Source organism: Notolabrus celidotus, chromosome 10 (genome assembly GCF_009762535.1).
Source record: "Notolabrus celidotus isolate fNotCel1 chromosome 10, fNotCel1.pri, whole genome shotgun sequence".
Taxonomy (NCBI): domain Eukaryota; kingdom Metazoa; phylum Chordata; class Actinopteri; order Labriformes; family Labridae; genus Notolabrus; species Notolabrus celidotus.
Genome location: NC_048281.1, coordinates 22,918,296 through 22,945,792, shown reverse-complemented (window position 1 = coordinate 22,945,792; position 27,497 = coordinate 22,918,296). Strand labels below are relative to the sequence as shown.

At 40.4% G+C, this 27,497-nt stretch overlaps 1 protein-coding gene across 1 annotated transcript; it reads right to left on the bottom strand.

The window, feature by feature from the left end:
- Positions 1 to 580: 580 nt before the first annotated feature.
- Positions 581 to 5,032, bottom strand: LOC117819775 (gap junction alpha-8 protein-like). The gene is made up of 3 exons (XM_034693233.1): positions 4,671 to 5,032; positions 2,892 to 4,156; positions 581 to 1,960 (listed from the first exon to the last, which is right to left on the bottom strand). The coding sequence occupies exons 2-3, from the start codon at positions 4,139 to 4,141 to the stop codon at positions 1,921 to 1,923; spliced, it is 1,290 nt and encodes a 429-aa protein (XP_034549124.1). The 5' UTR covers positions 4,142 to 4,156; positions 4,671 to 5,032; the 3' UTR covers positions 581 to 1,920.
- Positions 5,033 to 27,497: the final 22,465 nt, after the last annotated feature.

The following is a 27,497-nucleotide window of genomic DNA, read 5'->3' as shown; positions in this document are numbered from 1 at the left end:
TAATCAGCAGCAGGATGAGGTGCTGCTATTAGTGGGCACTGACAGTGTCCGTCTCAATCTTTCATTCGACATCAGTGATGCTTATTCCATGCCGCATCACCAACTACAGTCCTGTAATCTAAATTATCCATCCTGCATATCAAGTCTTATTAGTCCATGGGTGAAATTACTTCTGTGCTTCTACTTAATTGAAGTTCTGGTTGCATGATGTTTACTTCTGATAGAATTTTTCTCCACGTTAGTTTCGTTAAATAGGAAATAAATCAAAGTAAATCACTTGAAAGCATCAGATGCAGAATAGAAAACTGCAAGATGAAAGACTTTTTCACACTCTTTGACATTTAATGTCCCTGATCAAGATAAATAATGGATGTAGGGGGAAAGGCTTTATGTTTGTGTACATATCAAACCCCATAAAGTAACATCAAACACAACAGTGTTTATCCATTAAACAACGGTTCACGACTCTTACTTCTTGTCACCTCATGTGTGAAGGTGTGTGTGTGTGAAGGTGTGTGTGTGTGGATGTATAAACTTTGCAGAGAAACACTGACACAACACTTCTTGACCACGTGTGACTTTTTATTGCGTTGGTTCACATTTCAAAAGAAGATACTGCCACACATCTATCATCAAAGAAGACTACAAGTTAGTAAAAAGAATTATTTCTTCCCAAAAATTAATCAAGTCTTCTTACAAACATAGAGGGAATGCAACAGTCTAAAAATACAAAAAAAAAATCATACATTTTCCATTTACACGAGGACCAGCTTTAAGTTCTGATTGTGACACGGTTATACGCTAAAATGTGTTCCACAGTTTGGATTTTTGTTGAAGGCTCTCTTAAATTCAGATTTTCAGCATTTGATTATGGGGGTGGCGGGATGAGGGATGGCCGGGGGTCACAAAGGGGTCAAAGCTGCCTTCTCTTGCAGAGTTTCTCTAGAACCGTTTGATCATACCCCCAAAACCAACACTGCGAGGTGTGTGTGCATTCGTCTGCGCACACAAAGGCACATATATTAGCATTAGCCTGCACCATGTAACCTTGTTCATGCTGGCAAACATGCAACTTAGTCTCTTCAGTATTCAAATATTATTATACTAAAAGAAAAAAAAACATATTTAACCTTTTGACTAAGACAAGTTGAATGTGTTTGCTGATGGGTGCGAACATAATAAACTCTGTTTTTTTGTTTTGTTTTTTTAAGCTACTGAAACATCAAGTTCATGCAGGTCCCAGAGAAATATAAGCACTTGCTACAATCTTAAAACATCTGAGAGTTTACATTTACAGATAAGGCACAAAAAATCATACATTGATTTGAATTAACAAAGCTGGAGAATGTGAGAAGAAGAATTCTGGATAAATCCAAGGCATACTAGCTGCAAAAGTTTTGCAGGGGAATTTATTTATTCTCCGATAGCTTCTTCATTTTCTTTTTTTTTCTATTGGGTTTGTGTGTTAAACCGATGTTTAATCACAAAGATAACGTGAGTGATTCCTACATACAATGAAATAACTAAAAACTGCACATTATGTACATTATCAGACATGATGCAGGGCATTCTGTACAGCGGGGGTTTGCCCCTGTTTGTTTGTTTCACTCTGAATTCAAAAGGCTCTCATGAGCATTGTGTTATGTTGCCAGTTGAGGAAACACTCTGGTCTTACAAAATCAAGTTGAAAGATTTTTTCGCAGCCAGGTCAAGGATGCTTGTTTTCATTGATGAGTGTGGTTTCTTTTATTGTCTCGCCTCCAACAATACTTGTGCTGATGGTGCACGATCTTTATCGCCCGGACGCATGTTTGTACAGCACGAAAAGAGAGGATTTGGCCTGAGGTCGCCACTATAGCTCATTCTCCAGTAGGGCCGAATAAGCCCTGCTTTTCCTCCATGGACAACTTATAGTTCACACTACACATTTTCACTTAGAGGCCACGAAACGTAAGGAAATCTAAAATGAAGAGAAGCAGAATCACATTGAAAAAGACATTCAACATGTGGTCTTTTTTTTTATGTGTTTTTCCTCACTGTCTCAGCTCTTTCTGTGCTACATGGTGTAAACATGAAAAAGAGAGAAATGCTTGAATATTGTTGCACATATCTCTTCACTTTGAAGATTCTTGGCTAAATGGATGCATAGATGTGATGTTAGTGGGGTTTAAGGCATTGCACAAGACTAAACCTCTGAATGTGCAAAAAAAAAAATTAAAATCTCTCATCTCAATCTGAAACTGGGCTTTACTTCTTCCTTTCAAAGAGCTATTTGCCTTTTCAAATGTGCTGACACTTAATCCTGTGATTTGTGTTTGCAAGGGCCATCTCAGCCCTGCTGTGTGCAGCTACATGCTGCATCTGATAAATGTTACTGACTAATTGGGAATGAAAGCCAGTGCCTAGCTACAGTGAAATGACTGATGTGCAGACACACAAGTATACACTAACTCTCTTTCCCCTATCTACTCAAACCCTGTGTAAAAATATCTAACCCTCCGTTGTATATGATTAAAACTCTTTCAATAGAAAAAGATGTTTCTAAAAATTGAACATTGATTTTCATCAAGTAAAAACATTTCCCCCTGCATGTGTCCCTTCCACATTTTTTAAATATAAGAACACGCTTGATAAAAAACCTACTCCTCCTGTCTTTAACCTCTACTTTTTATATTTCATTTTTATCACAAACACAGATTTTTTTTGATGATTTGAGTTGTCGCCTGCGTTATATTTTTTTAAACTCTCCCTGTTACTTGTTTTGAATGACCTGCCTGTTTAAGAGTGTGCAATGTCTTGAGTAAGGTGTGTGCTGTCTCTTATATTTAATGATAGCTGGATGCAGGTGTGTGTGCTTCCTCTCACGGGTTCATACGGTGAGATCGTCTGACCTGGCCCTGCTACTGGCTTTGCTCAGTCGGCTCAGCGGTCTGGTGTCTTCTATCGTATCCGTGGCCTCCATCCCTGCGTCCCCTGCAGTTATGCCCTCCCCGATCGTCGCCTCCTCTACCTCCACATCCTCATCCACAACCTCTTCCACCCTCTCTGCTTCCACCTCAGCTGGCTGCTCCACCGGCTTGGCCTCTTCCTCGTGTAATGTCACCCCGCCTGTCTCAGTGGTCTGGGCATAGGAGGGCAGAGCCTCGTCGTACACCTTAGAAATGCCCTCCATGGGAAGCAACTCTTCTGCCTTCTCCTCCAGCCCCTGGTAAGGTGGGGTCCCTCTACCGGCCTCCATGCCTACCTCAGTCAGTGGGTAGAGGTGAGCCATGGGGGGAGCTTTCTCCTCCTCCAGCAGCCTGTAACCTTTCGCTCTCTGCAGGGAGGACACAGCCAGAGGGGGCAGGATCTTTCCTGTTAGCGGCAGAGGAGCTGAACCCTCGCCTTGGGCTGGGGCTGGGGCCGGCTTACGAAAGACAAATCGAATCTTCTTCAGGCCTAGGTGACTGATCTCCACAAAGTTGAGGAAGAGCGAGACACAGGCCACAGCCAACATGAAGATGATGAAGACAGTCTTTTCCGTGGGGCGAGACACAAAACAGTCCACTGTGTTGGGGCAGGGCCAGCGGCTGCATTTGTACAGAGGGAGAATGCGGAAGCCATAGAGGAAGTACTGGCCCACCACGAAGCCCACCTCAAACAGTGTCTTGAAGATGATGTGGCAGATGTAGGTCCTCAGCAGGGTGCCCTCTAACCTGAACTTCTTGCTGCCCTTTGTGCTGGTCTCCTTTGTGGTGCGGACACTTCCCTGGTCTGGTGCCAAAGGGAGACGCTCCTCGCTCAGCTCCTGCTGCCGGCTTAGCTCTGCCTCCTCGCGCTCCTTGCGTTTTTCCTCCATGTGGACATGGTGCACAGCGTGGCCCACGTACACCAGAGATGGCGTGGACACAAATATGATCTGGAGCACCCATAGGCGAATGTGAGAGATGGGGAAGGCTTCGTCATAGCACACGTTCTCACAACCAGGCTGTTGAGTGTTACAGACATAGTCGGACTGCTCGTCGCCCCAAACGAACTCCGCTGCCGTGCCCAGGATGAGGATTCGGAAGATGAAGAGCACCGTGAGCCACACCCGGCCGATCACCGTAGAGTGCTCGTTAACTTCCTCTAAAATATTACCCAGAAAGCTCCAGTCACCCATGATCGGTCCGTAGCTCTGCAAAACGATGGGTGGGGTAGGAAGGGACACAGAGGGTGCAGAAGAAAAGGGTGGGGTAGGCAGGACAGACAAGGGGAGGGGTGTGGAGAGAAAAGTAAGAGATATAAAAGAGGAACACTTGCTAACTAACAAAAAAGAAACCCAAGCAGTAATTTCATGGTATCATGTCTTTCTTTTAGTAGAAAATTGTAAGAATTTGAAACGTTTAAAGAGACACGTCATTTACCATTACAATAAAGATTAACACATTAAATCAAACTCTAAATTTAAATGTCCACTAAAGAATGAATCTGCTTTTTAACAGTCTGTGTGTTCTCAGTGTAAACACCTTAACATATGTTGAACATTAACTTTGACGCAAACTAGGAAAATCTCTTGCTCTAGCTCTTTAAAAACTCCACACAAAACCTTCAGCATACAAACCGATTAAAAAAAAAGGTCAATATCTAAAAAATAGTCCTCTCATTTGTGAGTTATATATCTGTTAAATGTAATCAAATGGGCAACTTGCCACAGCCGCGGCTCCGGCGAAGTTGAGTCCTGTCCCGTTCTCTTGGCACCCGGCGGGGAAAAGTGAACTTTTTTCTGCCCTCTTTCCCACCTAAAGCCCCGTCCTTGTCGCCCCACTGAGCAGATGTGAATGAATCGGCTCTGATGGTTGGTTTTTAGTTTGCTGCAATATTTAAGCTTGGAGCCAGACGGCCTTTATTTGCCGGGCGACGTGTAGTGACGCAGGAGACAATAGGATCAACAGGGCCAGAGCGGGGATGTATGGGAGCAGGCCTCAGGCTCCCACACCAACATGGACACTGTACTGCCGGGGCACCGAGTCCACACAGCAGAGCAGTTCAGCTCCGTGCATCTCACTTCTTCACACATATATACTGTATGTAGAAGCACTGATACAGTAGATGAAACAACAACAGCAGCTGATGTGTCTCCAGCCTCCAGCCATGCCCAACATTGGAGCAGAGAGGCAGGTCAGTGACGGAGGAGAGATTGTGTCCTTGTGCATTAACACTGGACATCATTGTTTATATATTCTCCTAAACGCAGCAGCAGTAAGTTCTTTTATGTGACAGGTAAAATACAACATTAGATTAATTATATTTTGTTTGTTTGCAGCCAGTTCTGTTATTTTCTCTCATTTTATTTAATTGCCTAAACTGGGTAAGTTGTATTCGTGTGTCATACAAACACCTTTTCCCATTCTGCAATGGCCCTAGATGGCACAACATATTAATGTAGACCATACATGCATTTAAAAAATAAACCCTAATTATGCTAATATTTCTTAACTTGTATTTATAGTCGGAATTCAGATCTTTTCATATCTAACCAAATATATACAGACTCACAAAATACTTTTTCCACACTATAGAAATATATATTTTCAAGATAGCTAAGCACATCAACATTTTTTTAATCAATATTCTTCAATCTTTACCCCTCTCCATTTTAATATTTACATCCTGCTTGCAAGTGAAGTAAAAGAAAAAATGTCTCACTCAGCATTATCAAAAAAGGGCCACACAACTCTTCTATTCTGTTCTCCTCTTTAATAATTTTAAGTATGATAACTTAAAAAGCCATAGGACGAGTATACCAGTTCTTCACTCTAACTAAAAATGAGATTTAACATTGTATTTTTTAGTTATTGTCATATTTCTGTCATACAAACATTCACATTTTCCATTTCAAGCCCAGCATTCTAAACAGTCCACTTTTTGCATTAAACATAATAGATGCCTGAGGCTAACTCTGCACATGTGTGTGTGTGAGAGTGTGTGCGTATCATCATATCCGTGTCACTAAGCTGGAATGTGAAGAATGTGAGCCATTGAGAGAAGGGACAAGCTGAAATGTCTCTATTAGGGCTGGTTAGTCAAACTTTCCCGTCTCAAAGAAGAAAAACAATAAGCAGCAATCTTTGATGTGGGAGTCATTCCAAAGTTGTTTGAACACATGAAAGCTGCGGCAGAGTGCACAGAGGCTTGTTATCACTGTCTTCATATCTCAAAATCCTGTTATTAAAGTGACCTCTAGGTTTGCACATTTATAATAAAAAAACTGTTATCCTGTCTAGGACTGCAAAAAAGAGATAGCAATATTGGATTTCTGCACGTTCACACCTTTATTTTGGTTCACATTAGCAAGCTTGGTATAGGAAGACATATTAAAATATAGTCTGTACAGATATGACACAAGAACAGCATTATTTAAAGCACCTCTTTGATTATTATAGTACTCTAAGTTTTAAGGAGCACTGTTAATTTGGCTTCTTATAATTAGTCACATAAAAAACAACTCCAAGCTTAATATTTAATCAATAAAAGAGCAATTTGACTGAAGAGATTGATTAAAAAGAAGTAAAGATGTAAATACAAAGTGTAGATTTTCAAAGTTAATTCATTGTATTATGATAATGTATTTCAAAGACATTTAATCACATTTTAAGTGATTGAAAATTGTATTAAAATCTTTAAAAAATGTATAAAATAATTGGATGAATTATATATATAAATATTAATATATATTTTTTATATTTATTTTCAGGTTGACCATCAAAACTATAAGTTTTTCTAAAGTTAAATAAGCTTTTATAGTCTTAAAAGTGCATATATTGAAAAAAAACACACATTTATAATTGGATTAATTCAGACATTGTTTTAATACTGATTGGTATAGCTTGTGTGTTAAAGTAAGAACATTTGTCAGCTTCTGCTTAGTCACACAATTAAATGAATGAAGAAAAATATGTCTTTATTAACATTCAACAAAAGTGTTTTCATATACTGTATCAGCATCTCTACAGAAAGGGGAACAGGATGTTGTTACTCTATACATCACAACACTACACATTGTGTTGTAACCCTGAACCTTACATTTATGAAAAGCCAAGTCTTGATGTATATCAGCAATACTTTTTCTTTGTGCCAATGTTTAATACATTCGTTTAACACCAAGCTTGACCTTTGGAAAAGTTTATTTCGAGAGAGCTTTTGTTTGTGTGTTATCTAAACTGTTGAAGGTTGTTCTGTCGGTAAATCACTGATGCACCAAATTAAAGGAAGGCTCAAAATAAACAGTCTGAAACAGACAGTTTGCTTACAATTACACAACTAATTTCCCTTTGCACAATCTAATTTCCAGGTTCCACAATTGTTTAATATTCCTTGGACTGAATACAGTTTTAACAATAACCTTTTCTGCAAAGTCTGAAGCTCCTCTGCCACTAACAGTTGTGGGCTACATCTATCAGGATGCATCCATTTTGCAGTTAATCTTTAAAAATGTTGGACCAAAAAAGGATAAAGGTTTCATTCAGGTTGTTGACATTTTTATTGAGAATATCATGCTGTAAATTTGGAAGAAATATGACGGCACTCACAGACCCCACAAGAGACACACTGTTCTTTTTCCAGTGACACGAATACAATTTGTTATGCTTGAGATCTACTGCCCTCATTTCAAACATGAAATGAAATATTTTCCTTAAATGAAATGAAGGTGACACTTTTCTAACAGCAGTCAGAATCGAAACTATCAATCAACAGGAGCTCCTATTGTGAATCTATCTGCCCATCTGATGACAGCCAACCCTCGCTGTCTCCCAGCCAGTAGCGTTATCTGTTTTCGGTGACATCACTAGGCTGGTGAACACGAACATCCACCTCCTGATGTCTGCTCTTTTAGCTGTTGGTTTGTGGCAGATTTGGCCTCCACATGGAGCTTCGCTGATCCCACTTTTTTTTAGCAAACAGATGATGTAATGTTAGAGCAAAAAACACCTTGTAGCACTGTTTTGTCATGTTAAATCATTTGCCAAGTTTCTCTCTCAATGACATCCAAGAAGATCTGAATGTTTGCTTCAATTGTTGAATTGGAAAGCCTGAGCTAGTCTCCATACTGAAAATACAGGAGCATAATGTCTCCAACAAAATTCCAAAACACTCGCTCTCCTCTGGGCCCTGGTCTGCACATGGGCTCATCCCATTTTGTCGAAGGATAGAAGCCATATTCAAAACTCTTTGGAGGCATCAGGGTGTATCCACTGAGCTGGGGTACCAGTGGACTCCCTTTAAAGACCTGTGTGTTGGTATAGTGGACGCTTGCACACTAAGCCCTACGGTGGGCCCGTGAATGGCACCGGGATTTCACACAAAGACATGATGTCATGATGCAGGGTGCGGACTCTATTGAGCACGTGCAGTGAGGCGTGAGGCCAGATTAGACCTCCGAAGCAGGGCACCAACTGGCCGTTAATCAGAATGCTAACACGCTAACAAACATATCGTTCGTCGATCTGCCTCGGCGGGATGGTGCCACGCGCTTCCTGCACGCAGGGCCTTTGAAAGACAGGAAGTAACCAAAATCTTACTTTGATGCAGGCCTTATCAATGTGATTTTATACATGAATTTCATTTAACAATATGCATTATGTGATTGTGACACATGTTGGCAAGGGGTTAGTTTGATTTGGCCTCCTACACAAAACATCTTCCACCATTCCCTGGAGTGAACACTTTTCAGGGTGTTGTTTTACTGATTTTGCTATACAATAAGCAGTTCTCCTCTGAAAGCTGTTTACTTTTTAAGTAGAAAAATGGTACACCATAGTTTCTGGTGGTCTTGGATCCAGTCATCTACAGTGATCATTGTTTCAACCCATGGTCTGTGTTTATCCATCTTCAGTCAGGGGTCCATATCAGTCACAGGTACCACAGAGGGAATAGGCAGCTCCAAAGAACAGGCTAGCAAAGAAACTCTGATGCAGGAAGATAAGATGGATGATTTGAGGACTAGAAATACTTTGAAATGAACAATCTGTGAAACGAGCAGACTTTGAGTCGCCAGGGGGAAAGCACAGAAAATTAAAAGACAAAAAGGGGAAAATACAAAAATAAAAGCCAAGAGCACCTGGTTCACTTTTTACTTGCTATGTTAAATTGTATAGAAAGGACTTACAACATCTTAATGACTCACTGTTAATATTGCTGTTGATTATTGTTAAGACAGAAATGATCAAAGGCTGTATATGAAAAGACATTTAATGAAATGAATGATTGACAAGATTATTGATTGAGTTTAAAAATTGACAATATACTAAAAAAATAATGTTATTTTTTTTTCTTATTTGCCATTGTAATGTACAAAGAATTTAAGACATTTTACAAAAGGGGGTCTCCACCAGAAGCTCGTGCTATATGGGCTTGGCACCTAGAACTGTAGCAACTGATTCAAACCACTTAAACTGAGAATGCCAAAATTAGAGAAATTAGCTTTTTCCTCATAGCTTTAACCCTCCTGTTATGTATGTGTCTCTGGAACAGCAATAATGTTCCTGGGTCAATTTGACCAGGAGCATATTCACTTATCCAAAATTGTCGAACTCCAAAAAATCCCAATACACATTTTTTTTAATCAAATTTTTAACTCCATTACTAACCGTTTAAATCAAGATTTAGTTTATTGGTGTTCTTTAATTCTCACAGATCATGGTTCAATGAGGATCACTTGTTTTTCATTCAAATCCATGTTAAAACTTATTTTTAATGTGCATTGGAAAGCCCTAAATTTAAATACAATAGTTTTACATTGACATTGATTTTTGTTTATTTTATTTTATTTTACATTTTGATTTCCTTTTTTTTTATGAAGTGATGTTGATAGATTAACACGACACCTCTTCTGTTACATCCTGCCCAGATTTTTATGCTGCATTTAGCTGGTGTGAAAGGCATATATATTGCCTAAAATAGACTTTAAAAAGGGTCAATTTGACCCGCAACATAACAGGAGGATTAATGAAGTTAGTATTTTGATCTTTTACACTACAGATTTTCCTGTCTTGCCAATTCTCGACGCAGCAGGCTGCAGCTCTTTGTTCTCAAGAGAACTCGACTTGCAGAAAAAGTAACCAGTTCCAAATTTAGCCAAGATTTTGATGCCTGATGAGAACAAATTATTTTCCCTCAGAAAATGGTGGAGGCCAAAACAGAGCAAAATAGTGAGGATTAATGAGCAAAATTCAAGTGAATTCAACTGTTTGAGGATTTTATTTTATTGCATATGTTTCTCTTGTATTCATTGCCTGGTCTTAGACTTTTTATTGGAAGTTTTTTCAATAAGAAAAATGAAGAGGATGCCAGACAATCACTCAGATGTAAAGTACAGCTTCAACCACAGCACATCTTTGGGATTTATAACTCAGCTCTACTTTTTAAGTGGGTGAAAGGCCTCAGAATTTTGCTGTATGCTAAAAATGCTGAGGCCATAAAAACTGGTCAGTCTTCCTGCATTACACACCCTAAACTTGATTTGTACAATCTATTAAAGCTGACAGGGGGCATCATTTACTCAGGAGAGGATTTACAACCAGCAGATTTGAGCCTGTTCACTAATACAAAGGAGAACAGTCATTTCAGTGAGGATGTTCAGGCCCACACAGAATGAGAGTAAATGTTAGTTTTAAAGATTTGATTACAAGACTGTGATAATTAAAGCCAGAATAATTCCACACCTTTCATTTAAGTTTGTACCCAGTGTTGTTCTCTGAGCAGAGCACACAAAGTGTTCACTCTGGCAAGTGCAACTGAATGAATCTCCCAGAAATACATACAGTATATGTGATGTGTTAAATACCATAGCTTCCTACTGAACTCTTTTCCACTATATTAAAAAACATGCTTGATAAGGCTGAGGATGATGTCAACTTTTTTTTTATATTTACAGTAGACTTTATATGATATGATTTGATATGATATATGATATATCATATAGAAATTTTGCCAGCAACATGTTTTAAAACAGTTGGAACAGGGACCTGTCTACCATTGTATTGAATCACCTCTTCTTTGCTCCAAAACCTGTCTATCTTTTTTAACATTAATGGCTCCTTCCCAGCAGCCTGTTGCACCAGCTGTGCGTAAGCTCAAACGTAGCCTAGTTTGAACATAATTTCTCATTTAGGATGAGTTTACACTCTACTAACGTTTTGTGTGTTGCCCCAGCTGAGATAGTTCCAACGTCAGTCTAAGTTACAACGTAATTCTTACACTTGGCTCCTAGTAGGTGTAAAGTCCTCCATAGAGTATATCGGCTGCCATGGCGCATCATTTTTGATGATTTGGAGGATGAGGAGATTCAGAGGGGGCTCCCAGCTAGATAACGTCGGCAACGCGATATCCGCAAGAGATTACATCCTTTGGGAAAATATGATGACCAAGATTTGCGCTCCTGAGTATTAACGTATGTTGTAGTTGATAATTTTACCGCTTGATGTCACTGTTATTATAGACACACTGCAGATTAAGGCTTTAGGCTAAAGTTACCACCTTACTTTAGTTTGTTTCAGCTGTTGGTCAGCTCCGCATCAAAATTGATGCTTTCCTCTGATTGGCTGCTGGAAGTGTAAACGTCATATCTTTGACAATGTTTTGGTTAGTTTGGACGTTACGGTCTACTAGTTAAGATGAACTTTACGCCTCTGTGGTGAAACCAAACAATGACACAACTTAAGTTACAAACTAACTAGTTTTAACCCAGAGGAAAATTTTACTGCTCAAGGCTTTCTCTTCTAAGTCTCCAGAGACAAAATTGAGATTCTCACTTCAGCCTCATTCAAGTTTCAAATTGTTCTCATTCATTTCTCATTAGTTTCTCCTAAAATTCACTAGGAGAAATAGTTGAGACCATGACATGAGTCTTAATTGAGACTTAAATGAGAGATCTCATTAATGGCTAATTTTCTTCTCTTTTTTTAAATATATTTTTGGCCTTTTTGCCTTTATTTGACAGGACAGCTGAAGAGAGACAGGAAATGTGGGGAGTAGTGAGCGGGGGAAGACATGCAGGAAATGGTCAACCAGCCAGGAATCGAACTGGCGACCCCTGCGACGAGGAGTATAGCCTCTGTATGTGGGGCGCTTAGACCGCTAGGCCACCAGCGCCCAAAAGAATCCACCCCTTTAATTGTAATAATCTGGCTAAATCTGGTCAGCCCTTTTGCGGCCCATATTTTAAATAAATGGTCTGCCATACCTGTCGTATGAAATCTCTATCTTTTGCAATTTCTCTCAAATCCACTGAATCTTTGTGAAGTTGTTTTGCTTCAAGCAGACTTGTAAAGGAAGGACCATATTGTGAAGTCAAAGAAGAGATCATTTAACATCTAAATAGCTGATCTTGAAGTGGTTCAAATGTTTTCATGAGAATTGTAAGTTTGTGTACAATTACATTGAAACCTTAATTTTGCAGGACACTATGAATGTTGATGAAAAGATGAGCTCAGGCTCTTTCTTTGCTCCATCTGAGCTCAACTTGAGACACAAAAACTGAGTCTGACAAAAACAAATGGATGAGGTTAGATTGAGACAATTAAGAGAGCTCCCTGATTTCTCCACCTGAGCTCAAAAGGAGTCACAACACTTGAGAAATACCTGAGAATCATTTCAGATTTTGACCAGATCTCCTTTTGAACTAAAAGGGAGACGAACTTTTTACAACTTTTTTTCTGGAGGCAAGAATGAGAAACAGGAGACATAAGGTATCGTCTCATTTTGCTTTCAAACAGATCTCATTGTTGTCTAGGAGACATAAATGAAACACTTTTGAGATCTCCTCTCTAAATTTATTTTCCTATGGGAATGTATGGTTTAGTGATGACTTTACATCAGGACACAACTTACGCACAGCTGATGCAACAGGCTCCAGATGTGTTAGCTACCTATGCTATGGGCAATATGCGCACCCATACCACCATGATGCTGGCAATGTACTAACAAGCTTCCCTCTCTTCATCTGTTTTAATGCAGTGCAGCCTCAAGGCCCAATAATCATGACCAGCTAGTAGTTGTTTTCAGTGTTATCCCTTTGTACTTAGATTCCTCCAGAGTCTCTGAATCTTTTGATAATATGTACTGTAGATGATGAATTCCTCAAATAATATGAAATTTTACCTTGAGGAGTTCATAGAAGAAGTTCATAATCTTACCAGATCCTCATAGACCCATAACATGTACTTGAGGGTTTGCATCATTTAATTTACAGAACATGCCTGCAACTTTCATCATGTGATGTTTTTTTTAATCACATTTATCATTTTTTTAAGCAAATAACAAAGAGGAAAAAATAACAGAAAACATCAATGTGCATAACTATTCACCCCCCTAAAGTCAGTACTTTGTAGAGCCACCTTTTGCGGCAATCACAGCTGCAAGTTGTTTTTGATAAGTCTCTATGAGCTTGCCACATCTTGCCATTGATATTTTTGCCCATTTCTCAAGGGAAAGCTGCTCCAGAACCTTCAAGTTTGATGGTTCGGGCTTGTGAACAGCAACCTTTAAATCTGACTACAGGTTCTCAATTGGATCAAGGTCTTGGCTTTGACTAGGCCATTCCAACACATTTATATGTTTCCCCTTAAAGTACTCAAGGGTTGCTTTAGCAGTAAGCCTCTTGCTTAGGTGTTGCAGCCATAGACATATAAAGAGTAGACGCCGCATTGGCTGCTGGGGCACAAGAAATATGGCCGCCATCTTGGTCCGGTCATCCTACACATGATCCTATCTGTAAACATAAACTGAAGCAGCAGAGACTTCAAGATGCCAGAGCACTGTGCGGCAAAATACCTATCATACATCATATGTATCACATATCAGAATATTCTATTACTGTTAAGCCCACTATGAATATTAAAACACGCCAAACCATGTGTCCTGTGCCATACCTACATGTATGACGTTTGCAGAATAAAAAAGCATGACAATTAGTTTAGTATTCAGTGAGTTATGATTGATCAAATGCGCTGACACTGAACTGCGCCTCCCAAACAGATTACACTGAGTGGAGCGGGTGACCAGACCAAGATGGCGGACCCACGGCTCGTCAGCGCCAATGGGTAGTAGCGGTCAATACGGCGTCTACTCTTTATATGTCTATGGTTGCAGCCTCTGGGGCCTTTCAGAAAAGGGTGTGTATATACTGACAGTTCATGTGACACTTAGATTGCACACAGATGGACTTCATTTCACTAATTATGAGACTTCTGAAGGTAATTGGAGGTACCAGAGCTTTTTAGGGCCTTCATAGCAAAGTGTATATATGCACATGCCAATTTTCAGTTTTTTATTTAAAAAAAATATTTCTTTATTATATATTTCTCATTTCACTTCAAAACTATTTTTTGCAGATCCATCAAATGAAATTCATATTAAAAAAATTATTTAAATCAGAGGTTGTAATGTAACAAAAAAGGTAAAAAGCCAAGGGGGTGAAGTATTTTGCAAGGCACTGTACCTCAGATGAAATCAAATCATATCATCGTCAACTAGAACTAAGAAAGCCACTACAATTTGTCATCCTAAGAATACAAAAGCAGATTTTGTAGAGGTGACAAGATAATTTAACAGACACTAACAATAAATGTGTGCATGTGTGTGTAATCCGATAATATATCACGTTTTTTTAGAACACACAGCATTTTGAAGAAAAAAGTTATAATTCCACCTTTATGTCGGCTCTTAGTCTTTTTTCTCGCTCTCCATGAATTGTCTGTGTCATACATAGGTTCACAGAGACAGACAGGAGGCATTCACAGTGGGTTTAAAGAGACGGTATCAGCGATGCCCCTCACAGATACCACATGACCTGAGGGCAGTGCTGAGTCCCATGACATAGCACAACACTAAAACCTCAATGGCACAAGGCTTATGCTCAAAGACAGAGGGACACTTGTTTCCAAACTCTTGTTTGTTCAGTGTGCAAACATAAGTCCATACATATTTGTGCCCATATGTGTGAGTCCCACCGATTTCTTTGTGCTCTGGTGACCTACTGCCTCAGTGACAAAGCTTCTATTTTACCTAATTGTTTTTTCTTTCTTTTTCATGAGTCATCTGTTCAGAGCAGCGTCTTTTGTTTTGAATGGAGCTATTAGACCTCAAGTTACTAACAATTTACCAGCAGCTTTCTTTTATGCACCCTGTCTCTCTCATTCTTCTCCAGAAATTTCTCATTTCCTCTGAGAACCGACAATTTTTTTCTTTCCTGCAATGGTAAGATAAGTTTAAAATCCTTCACCAAGGCATCCAAAAATCACTGAGTAAACATCTGTTACACTTCGGCCACTTGCTTTAGTATCAGCAACGGAAACCTGTGATGAAAGTTGATAAAAGCTCTAGTCGAGGAGCTGGACCCTGTGATGTGAACCAGAAATGTAATCCAGCACGTCAGAACAAATGAAATGTGTGCTTTTATGTACTCACACAAATACACAGACACACATTTACACTGTATGAGAACATACACATGCACAAGGTTCCTACATCATGTGTCATATCTGGTCATAGGCCACAGCATTGTGTTTTTCAGGGCAGAGTTCTTGTCGCCCAGCTGGACCTTGGTTCCACCATTGTTTTCAGATTTGTTGAAATTGGACCAGCCTACTGTCTCACAGACTATAGTCTCATGGTACAGGGTCATTTAGAGTTGGGGCGTGCATTACCAGGCCTATTAAACACCCATTACTATAAAACTTGGCAACCACGAACAGTCACAGATATACAATTTTGAAAAGTAAAACGCGTCATTATGGGTAAAGAGTGGTGCTCAACATTTAAAGTTTGTCTCTTTGTAAATATTTTTACCGGCTATTGTAGAACAGTCTGTTGGAGACTTAAATACAGATTGTTGGTAAGATAACAAAAAAGGAACAGTTTGTTTAAATGGTGAGAAGTTTGGACTGTTTGGACTCACTACCTGCATTTGTGCTTAAGGTTCCCCTTCCATGTCCTGTTACACACCGCCCTCCTGTATCAGTGAAAAGCTGCTTAGAGGGACCGCTATTGTTTTGTGCATATGTTTGGGTGTGTGGTGTGTCTAGTGTTTGGATCTTAAAGCATTGTTCTTTTCTGTTAAAAAAAAAAAAAGGTTATTTATTTTTAAATAGATTTTGTTTGTTAATTATTGACACACACTCAAGCAACAACCAGTAGTCAATAAAATCCAACTAATGTATCAGGACCCTCTTGAAAATTAAATAATACATAAATGTTCTTTAGTTCTTTTTTTGTGTTTGTTTTTTACAATATAGTGTCTTAATTGCAAATTTTTTTTTATTACTTTTAAATTATATTTTTTCAGCATTTTCGCCTTTAATGGAACGGACGGCTGAAGAGAGACAGGAAATGTGGGGAGCAGAGAATGGGGGAAGCATGCAGCAAATGGTCAAGGCCGGGAGTCAAACCTGCCACCGCTGCTACAAGGACTATAGCCTCTGTACATGTACGTGCTTAAACTGCTAGGCCAACGAAGCCCCTTAATTTCTAATATAAAAAAGTAACAAAACATTTGCATAACATCATAAAAATGAATGAACTTGTTCCAGGTAACAATCAACCAGTGCTGACCAACTAAGACATTGAAACAATATACTTGAGATTTGATACAGTTCCCTCTTTTAAACCCCTTTGGAAACCCCTCTTTATCAAATGAAGTCTAATTCTTTTATCTAATACATTTTCAGAGAGTTATTCAAGAGCAAGAAACTTAGTAACCTGGAACCTTCATGTGTCTGGGCTGAGGGGAGAGGGACACAGGGGTGAGAGACGAGGCATGAATTGTTCTCACCAGTGTAAGGAAGTGGAAGGGCAGCTTCCTCTCTGTGTAACGCCTGGCACATTGAGAGGGGGCGGAGAAAAGACATGCACACAATGGAGGAGGGGTGGCTGGAGGGCAGACAGGAGGCGTTAATGGAGAGAGGATGTATGTGGTGTGTGTGCCTGGATACGGGAGACTGGATTAGAGAAACCAAAGTTCAGGATGGCTACTAAGGTATTGAGATGATGGTTGGAGACAGACAGGAAGTTATGAGTCTACCTTTCTTGCACTCCAGTAAATCAGGAATGTATCGTATTGTGTTTGTTGTTTCCACATTCCCACAGCCTTATCAACTTAGTAGATATGTTCCAAAATGACCAATGACCTTTCCTCAAATACAACACAACATGATTGCATACAATAGCGGCCTCAGTCTGTTCTACAATTATTATAGATGTCTAATCCAAGAAGAAATCCTTAATTTTGCTGGCTGCTGAAACAATATTAGATTCTGACATGAAGCCTCTTTTGGAAGGAGGGTTTGGGTATTTGTTGTTGTTTGTTAAAGACTGTGATAACCTATTTTCATCATTACATTATTGTTGGGGACTGATCTCAAATTTGCCACTATTTTCAAACAAACTGGAACATATGTCTTCAAAGCAAATCTCTCTGATTTCAAGCCTTGAAAGTACGACAGCTGGCTGACATTTCACTTTCTCAACCTTATTTGGTTCTCCCAGTTGATGCCCAGCCAGTCCCGTACAGTACAGTACAGTAATCAATCTCTTATTGATCTGCAGAAAAAGTCCACTGTTGCTGCCGAGGTGCAAAATTCTGCCCAGCTCCTGCAGACTCATGCTGCTGGACTGCAGCACACTGGTGTTCCTGATGCTGAGCTGCAGCAAACTCTTGCTCGCACTTAGCTGTAGCAACATCCTGCTTAGGACTCTAGGCCTACATCCCAAACTCTAGCCTCCTGCTTAACCCTCCATCCATCCTCCTTTCTGCTCTCCATGTTTTCAACCAATGGCATAATCTCAATGTCCACATTCACTGACTTTGAAGCCTTTATGAGAGAGAGAGAGAGAGAGAGAGAGAGAGAGAGAGAGAGAGAGAGAGAGAGAGAGCAATCCTAGTGATGTGACAGATAGTAGTAGGAGTAGTGTAGGTGTTCACGCTCAAGTCTGGCACGTCTGTGGCAGCTTGAGTTTGAAGCGTCCACGGCAGCAGGCCGTCTTCAGCAGAGATCCAGAGGAACCTACAAGACAATGGAGCTCAGGGACTCCAGAAAGGTCTATGGTTCTCCAGGCAATCTAAAAGCTGATATATACCTTCTACGCAGCAGGGGCTGACGCGGACATCACCACATACTTTAGCGTCGTTGTGTCCGTGTCGCACTTCAATTATCTGCCAAAACGCTTCAGGGCAGTGCAGTCTCTCTGATAGCCAGTCGCCTCCTTCCGGCCCCGCTACGATCTCTGTTTACTTTTCCACAGAGATTCAGAGCGTGTTATGTTAATCTACAGCTGAAGAATAGAGAGGAGGAGATGAAATACACGGCAGATGTGCGGCCGATGAGCGTGGATCCCAGAAGTGCTGTGAATGCAGGAAATACAATGCCGCCTAGCGGATCAATCACAGGGCTTGCGGTCCATGTCGATTCTACGGGTAGTTATATTTTGGAGGAGGTGCACGTCAGCTACGTGCGTTAAGTACGGGAGCTACTCGGACCTCTGGCGTAGGGTATGCCGTCAATTCGACGCAGAAGTATAAATCAGCCTTAAGCCTATAGCAGCACAACTAAGACCTGGTCAAAGCCTGAGCCAGCTCTAAGCTTTATCAAAAAGGAAAGTTTTAATCCTAATCTTAAAAGTAGAGAAGGTGTCTGCCTCCCGTATTTTACACATTTCTGTGAGAATGTGTTAGATAACTGATGTGATACGTTTTTTCTAAAAGATTGCTGATAAGAGTAGATTTATATTACAAAGCAAGTTTTCATCAATTTTTATAAGACAAACTTTATTACACACTTGTTCTTCCTACTTGGACTTGCATAGTTTTCAGGAAATGGAACAAAGAAATGATAAAAGTGCATTTAATATGGCCAAAGTCCCTGAGAATCGCATTTTATGAGGGAACACCAGAGGGGGTATGTTATGCTCAGGGCAGGAAGAGCTGCCTGAACGGTTGGAGGTAGATTTCATAGTATGGTTACACCCTCCTTGTCTCTATCAGTGCAACACATGGCCTGACACAGGATGATTTCATACGCTCAAGTTCCCTCAGTCAGCCAGCTGCCCAACACAATGTTATCTACGGATAGGTGGGCCTGCACACACGGTCAACCATCCACCGGCAAACACCCAACAAGAGTTTCTCACACATTTACTGTGGCGAAGAGAAATGATTTATAATTTAATGTTTCCTCAAATGAAATCAATTCCCTTGAACAATGACCAGGACAAACAGGAAGTCATAAAACATTGCCAATGTAAACAGAGAAAAAACTTTCACCCGTACAAAATGCAAATCCACGATAATATTTCAGTCTTCAAACCAGCTTTTGAAGTGACCCTTAATTTGTATTTATTTGATTAAGTGATTTAATAACAACTCCAGTCAAAGTTCAGCTGGGAGGAAAAGACTGTATTAGAGTCTGAATGGTCTTTTCGTTGCCTTTGGCAGGCGACTGCAGGTCGTACGTCTACTGGTCCTGATGAACAATACAAACCTTTCATACATTGTTTGTTTTCAGGGATGTATAGTGGGCACATAAACACACATACACCCCTTGTCTGTCTTCAACCATCATACACACGGAGAACGTATACTCTAGACAAAGTCAATCTGTTCACACACAGCTCCCGTCTGTCCTCATGTCTGAGTTAGTTAGTTGTCTTGGGTGAGGGCTCTTGTAGATTTCCCTCTTCCTGTATTTGTTAGAATGCTCCCTCTGTTTGGCCGCACACTTGGATGCTGTAACTCCAGCACGGTGACGAAGGCGAAAAAATATGGCATTAAAAGACTATGTTTCCACTGGCGCTCTCTACATCTTGATAACCTTGTCCTTTGGGCGGGGAAGGAATCGCCAAGGCCCACGCTCTGAAATATGTTTGCTTTCATTTTTTTAAAACATCAAAACCTGACTTTGCGCCAAAAACTTTACAGCAATATTTTGTTATAGTCCTCATAAAAGCTTAACCCACATCCGAGCAAACTTGAGTTATGAATGCAAATTACTATATCAATTAATTAAAAAAAAAATTAATAATCAATTTAAGGCATAGTGTTTCTTTGCTACACTTAATATTTTCAGAAGCTTAGAGTGACTAATGTTGACTAACAATTGCAAAATTAAAGCTCCTATAAGGATCTCTTTGTTTTGATTCTGGCGCCCCTGTGGACAAACTGATACCTCACATATCTTTGCTGATCTTGTCCTGTACTTATATAAGTTGTGTATTCTGACATTAAATCTCACCGAGCTTTCTTTTAACAGTCATGTGTCACTCATCATGAGTATTTACTAAGGAAAAATTACAAGAAGGGTTCTTCCTTAAGGTGCTGCAAGAGTAACAGGCATTAAAAGGTACAAACATAAATCGTCAGGCTAATTATGTAGTTTTCTTTTGTAGGCAACAAATGGCTCATTTCCACCAAGCGGTCTGGTATGGATCAGTACAGTTTGGTACGGGTCGGATCGGTAACGCCTGATCCTGTTTGCGTTTCCACAGCCAACTGTGCCCTACTTGGTGGGCGGCATGTAAGCTGGATGCCGATAGCCGCATCAGCTACGTAATAGCGTGACGTCATGGCAGCGCAACCTCCGGTCTAAAAATATTGTCCAATGTGGAAGTGTTAAAAGTTGCAGTTCATCGAGGATCCGCTTGAGGCTGGCTCCGGAAGTACCGGAAGTCACATACACCTGAATGGGAAAAAGGCGATCTTTACAGCAGAAATAAACATGTTTACAGCCTGGTACAAAAGACGAGTGTAGTCTGGATAGCTAATTTCTCGGTGTGCTCTCACTGTGAGGGGGATGAATTTTTTTCTAACACGGCAATTTCGAAGATATTGAGATTACTAGTCTCCCAATGAGAGACACAGCTGACTGTGGGAACACTGCAGCTGTTGGCTAGGAGGCTCAAACTCTGCCTCTTTACGTCACACTGGCTCAACAGCAGCAATATGGCTCCGCCGACGATTGGTCTCAAAACAGCACTTCAGAAACAGATGGGTGACGTCACGGATACTACGTCGATATTTTATACAGTCTATGAGCGCAACACAGTGTACCCCGCTAACAAATGCAACGAAGAAGAAAAACGTGAGGAAAGTCTCCACAGTTGACCATGGAACGTTGTTTCTTGACGCCATTTTCCAAACAAAAAAAGTGATCTTCCCAAAGTCCACTGGAGATTTAAACATGGCGGGGTTATGTGTTGCTCGTTATTACTGCTGTCGCACGGGAAGTGACGATTCTTTCGACACAATCAACGGACTTCGGTGTTTCTAGCTCCACCTTCTGGGGTCGGATCGGTATGTCTGGTACCCCAACAGAAGGGTACCAAAAAGTGGGACGGTACGGCTCGGTAATTTGGGAACCTATCCCGGTTTTAGTCAATGGAAACACCACAAAATGCGTGCCGTACAGAGACGAACCAAACTGAACCGCTTGGTGGAAACAGGGCTAAAGAGACTAAACACTGTACCACTGTATGGAAGGCTGGGAGATAAAACCTCACTTTCATCAGTACAAGCCATCTCACACAATATTTGCTTCTATGCACAGCAAGCTGAGAGCTGAGTATGCAAAGAAAAATCAGGTTTTTAGTGCTAAATAGGTCACACAATTGTTGAAAAGAGGTGGTGGTTCAGCAATGATCGGCTGGTGAGCTATTGTCTTGGGAGGGCTGAATCTGTGAAAAACACCCCAACTTTACCAAGGTCACTTGAAAGTGCAACCTATGACAAGAGCTTCCCTGAGCACTAAGCTTTCTTTCCAAATGTCTCTCACTTCTGTGAAAAAACATCCCGACTGGCGAGCATGCTCCTTTGTTGTTGATGTTCTGCTGAACCTGTGATCGAAAGTAGGAAGCAACCTGAATGAAATGCTGTTGCAGGATCGGGTGAAAGTTTCTTGGTATAAAACTTTTTTTATTTTCCTCCATGTCCCTGAAGCTGGGCTCCTTTTAACAACTAACAAAAGCAAAGTTAAGCATACATTCATGTGTAATTATCAAGTTACCTAACTTAAAACTTAAAAGGCTCCTTGACCCATATATGCATCCATAACATATTCATCACCAGCATCTCCAAACTGGGACAGCATTTTGGAGCGTGGCAAGGTCAAAGGTCAAATGGTAATAATAGCATCAGTCTAAGTATCTCAACTCAAAAAGTGTTGGGAACAGATGGAGTATTAAGTGACAGAAGCTTAAAATACACAATAAAAAATGAGCGTCTACCATTTTGGCTTCTCGGAATCCCTCACCTGTTGCCTCAAAGCTTTGTCACTCTATAATGAGCCAACAGCATGAGTTATCATTTACTGCTCATGGCCATGTGTTCTCTTCTCTGGGTTGCCTTGTCAACAGAGCAGCACGGGTTTAATAATAACCAGGTTTCAATGGCAAAGATGGTGGTGTTGTATGTTACTTTAAACTGTTTATAAAAACGATCTATCGATGTTGCCTTTTCAGTCGAATACATGTGAGACTGATGTCTTTCTGTTGTCTTAGCTCGTCACAATTTATTGAACGCAGCTAAACATAGGTTCACAGTGGGATAAACAATGTCAAATTGGTTTGCTGAGTGTGTCTAGCATTAGCAGAGCTAGCACCACCAGCCTTTGGTCCTCCTTGCAGTTTAGCATCCACATGCCTGTTCTGGTTACTTATTGCTCCAGTAGAGTGGTTGCAAGCCACTGTTTAACTAGACACAGCTTACATACAACTGTATCTCCAACCTGTAGATCAAGAAACTCCCAAACTACGAGGTGCCATTTGTCATCTGTACTTGTTTACATCAAGGTAGCGGAGCTTATTAAGCCATTAACCTGACCTACAGCCCCAGCTAGTGACGTGTGGCAGTGTTACAGCAACATATGACTAGCATTTTGGGCCAATAACAATAAAAATATCAATAATCAATAATTTGTTCAATTAATTCTGGTGCTAAGCAGCGAGGATGACTTTTCAACACGCACTTAACTAGTTTTGGCTCTAAGGGTACAGCAACAGAGCCAGAAACAAATAGTTGCCCATGATGAATCGGTTATAAAAATAGCATGTTTGGCACATTTCAGATAGTGTAAAGTTAAAAAGTGTCTTACAAGTCCACCAATTTGCATGAAACTGCAAAAAAATGTTGCTTGTTATAATTTTGCCATTGACTATGTACTCTTTACAAGAATAATCAGTGTTGTCAAACCTCAGCCTACTTTTGAGTTCCGTCATTGTCAAATCAATATGTGACACTTTTGTTGGGTGAATATATCATAAATATGGGCACTATAGTCTTTTTTTTAAATCAATGCAACTTCGACTGTCCTGCTGTAAGTACTCACTCAGCCCTGTATTCACTAATATAGAAATTTTGCTTGTGTGTTTCTGGAAATTAAGTCAAGTCAAGTCAAGTCAAGCTTTATTTATAAAGCACATTTAAAAACTAAGAAGAAAGAAAAGTAAGAAGCCAGGGATTCTTGCTTAGCTGGGACTGAACGCCAAGGAGAAAAGATGGGTTTTCAGTAGTGTTTTAAATCATGACTTATTCCTTTTTAAATCTATATTTTGGGCATTTTTGCCTTTATTGGATAGGACAGCTGAAGAGAGACAGGAAATGTGGGGAGAAAGGAGTTCGCGAAGACATGCAGCAAATTGCCAGGGCTTGGCAACGAGGACCACAGCCTCCATACATGGGGCACGCGCCCAAAACGCTAGGCCAGATTTATTCCTTTTTTAACATGTACCGAAATTAAATAAAGAGCATCATTGCAAATTTTAGGGTAGACCCATGTAGTGGACAGTTAAGCAACTTTCTTGTTAACACATCTTATAATCTATCAGATCCACAGATTAAGCATGAATGCATTATATAAATGTAGTTTATTCTGGATGTTTTGGAGCTTTTCATGTTGTCCATTAGAAATGTTCTTTAGAGAGATACATTAGAGATATCCTTAGCACAAGTGCTTGAGCTGTATTTATATATGTCTGCATTTCATCATTTCAGCAAATTGATATCCATGAGAAAGTTTCAGGAAGATGCATGTGCAAATGAATAAAAGTAAAAAAAAAAAGAAGGGGGCAATGCTCAAAAATATATAATATTTGAAAGAAAAAGAGTCGCTCTTTTCAAACGCTACAGCACAATGTTTCACTTATGGCTCACTACACGTCACCAGTAAATGCAGTGCACAGTGAATGTGTCTCACTGACAGGAAGTTTACCACAACAACATGCCAGAGCTGTGGATCACTCATGCCAGAGATTTATAGATAGCTTGTGCTGGCATATTACGGTAGACGACAGTTTGATCCTCCCTGAGTTTCTCTTCTCAACCTTTCTACTCAGAAGTTAGATGCTACATTTTATTGTCATATTAGTCTCTTAGGTATTCTAGGCTGCCACTTGTTGGTTTTAGAGATAAGTCGGAGCGTGTCCATGAGGTTGTAATGGCTGCTCGGGAGCACATGTCCATCAAGCCTCGGACACAGGCAAGGCAGGGCTGAAACGGGTTGGTGTCACAAGCAGAGAAGCCGGCAGGGGTCAGGCTGTTGGGCGGCCAGGGTGGGTTACACTAATGCATCCTGGCAGTGTTGGCTTTTTCTGTCAAACACTGAAGTACACATCCACTGTGTTCACAAACTCGCACGCAGTTATAGCATCTCTCCTCTCTTACTCTTGAGCCCTCTATATCACATTCAGACTTCATCCTGGAACTGCTGAGAAGCTGCAAAATGCTGAGATTAAGTGAAGCCAGAGAACATCACTTCTTTGTTACAGATCACTTTATACTGTTATTTTGCATGCATGCTGTTCCACTACTAAATCCAGGCTGATGAGCTGCACAATGGAAACGTCAGAGTAGACTTTAAACCGAGGAAGGCTGCCTAATTACAAATTAGCAACAGCTATTCCATCTTTCAAGCACTCTCTTTAACAGTGTCACTGACTGAAGCCTGAGGGAATATCAGGGAACTTCATGGGCTTTTGTATAAGGAAATTTGGAAATCACAAGCAACCCTTTCAAAGTGCTGAAGGAAAAAAGGTGTTTTAGTTTTTGTATAAAGGCAGCACGCAAACACCATTGTCTTATGGGGCCGTCAATGTAAAAGAGGTTAATTTTTTAGGGAGATTAAATGTAATTATCACAAGTTCATCATAACCTGATGTAATGTTTGCAGAGATGCAGCAGATGTGATGACGTTGCAGGGTCATAGCTCCTGGCTGGAGGTCTAGCAGGGTTTGTCATATGATCATTATTACTGCTGTCTCCTGCTATTTATACAAATTAAAACATCCCCTCTGCACTGTGGCCAAAGGCACAGTTGTTGAGAGTAGAAGTCATCCTTTTTAGACCACTACTTAGGCCTTGATGTTGGCATGGAGGATGATGGAACTTAAGCAAATAAACAGAAAATAATAATTGGTGTCTTTGACTGAACTAAAATTGACTGTATTTTATTTGGCCCGTTCTCTATTCTTCTTACAACTTCAAGCACCTTTATATTACATGTCACATTCACACCACATTCATACACTGATGACAGGCTGCTATGTAAAGCACCCATCAGCATGAACTAATCCCGTTCACACACCACTGGCATATCCACCAGGGGCAGTTTGGGGTTAAGTGTGTTACCCAAAGACAGTTTTGCATATTTAAAGCAGGACCTGAAATTGAACCTCCCAAATTTCTGTTTGAGAGATGGCCGACTCTCCTGCTGAGCACAGCCGCCACTACAGCAGGAGTTTGCTGAAAAGAGAACACGCTTAATGTTCTCATTTACTCTGTTAATCCTTAGTATAACAGTGAATGACACAAACATAACAACTCTTATTTGTGTACTTCAAATACGAAGCTACAAACAGAAGTAGGCTAGCTTAGCTTGGCTTTGGATTAGCATACCATTTGGTTGAGATAAAGAAACCACTTGGTTGAGGTTTGATGACTTGCTTCCAATTATGGTGTTTAATACAAGAAACCAACACTGACTGTTTAGAGGAAGCAAGAAGCTAACATTGATATCCCAATTATAAAATCTGAATTTCATTTAGTGTTCCCCAACCGCATCGCTACGAGATGCTAACTGTCATCTGAGCTTGTTTACTTACATCCAGGTCGAAGAGCATTATAGCATCATATTACCCAAGCGGTAGCCTCCGGTCTGAAACTATGAAGCCCATGTGGAAGTGTTATAAACTGCAATTCATCGAGAATCTGCTTGAGGCCGGCTGCAGAAACACCGGAAACCAGATAGACATAAATGGGAAAAAGACGATCTTTGCAGCATTAATAAACATGTTTACAGCCTGGTTCAAAAAACGGCTTGGGTCTACGTAGCTAATTTCTCTATATGGACAACCTGTATGGGGGGTGATTTTTTTCTAAGGTGACGGTTCAGAAGATATTAAGATTACAAGTTTTTGCCCAAATAAGGACATGACTGACTGGACTCCCGGTCAGGAACGCATAGCTGTTGGCTCGGAGGCTCAAACTCTGCCTCTTTACGTCACACTCTGACTGGTTGAGTTCCACATTTCCAATATGGCTGCCTCCGACGATTGGCTTCAAAACAGCGCTCAGGAACAGATGGGTGACGTCACGGAGACTACGTCCATTATCTATACAGTCTATGGTACTACCATCCTGGCTAGTGGCGGGTGGCTGCGTTACAGCTTAAAAACAACATATGACCAGCATTTCAAGCCTACAATAATAAAAAAATGCTAGATGGTTTAATTAATTATCATAATTTTGGTGCTGACTAGCGAAGATGATGGCATTCAATCGGTTAGTCGCCTAATGCTCACATCCCAAAAGGTAAGCTGAGCTAACTATCTTCTTTTTGTAGCCTCACAATGACTGGACAAACATGAGAGTGGTGTTGTTTTTCTTGTCAAGCTGTCTGCAAGAAAGCCAAAAGGGTGATTTGTCAAACTAGCAGTTTAAAGTGAATTCTTGAGCCTGAGATTTAGATGCACCCCAAAGAGAAGACAGGTATAACTTCGGTCAAAGGGAGATGCAAATGCAGGATCAAAGTCACATCTTTTAATTAAGTTACATTAGAGTCATCTGCAATGTGTGAGTACTCATGCATACTGCATGCTCTCACCGCATGTTTTAATGCTTTTAAATGCCTTTGAATGAGCACTTGTCTTAACGAAAGGTGGATTCAAACCTATAAGATTCTCAGCAGGCATCTGCTGCAGGTGGGTTGTTTGAAGAGAGACCGTCATAGGTTTAAACTCACACCTTTTACTGTGTACTTAAAGGGAGAGAGAAGCAAGGAAGGAAGACAGTGGAGGATTATATGTTTCTTGAATTTTGTCTGTGACTCTTTGTTCAAATCCCAAACCCGTAGCAAAAGCTTTGAGAGGAGGAGTAACGCTAGGGAGACGAAGAGATGAACAAAGTATGTTCTGTGTTTCTACGAAGGCCTTTAAGGTATCATGTGACTTTATGACTGTTGCTTTTGTGCGTACTGTTCTAATTTTTAGACTATTATGAG

Coding starts and splice junctions, on each gene's coding strand:
- LOC117819775 (XM_034693233.1), bottom strand. CDS start 4,141: ATGGGTGACTGGAGCTTTCTGGGTAATATTTTAGAGGAAGTTAACGAG. Junction 1,961..2,891: donor AAAGCCAGTAGCAGGGCCAG/GTCAGACGATCT, acceptor TCTTCATTTTAG/ATTTCCTTACGTTTCGTGGC.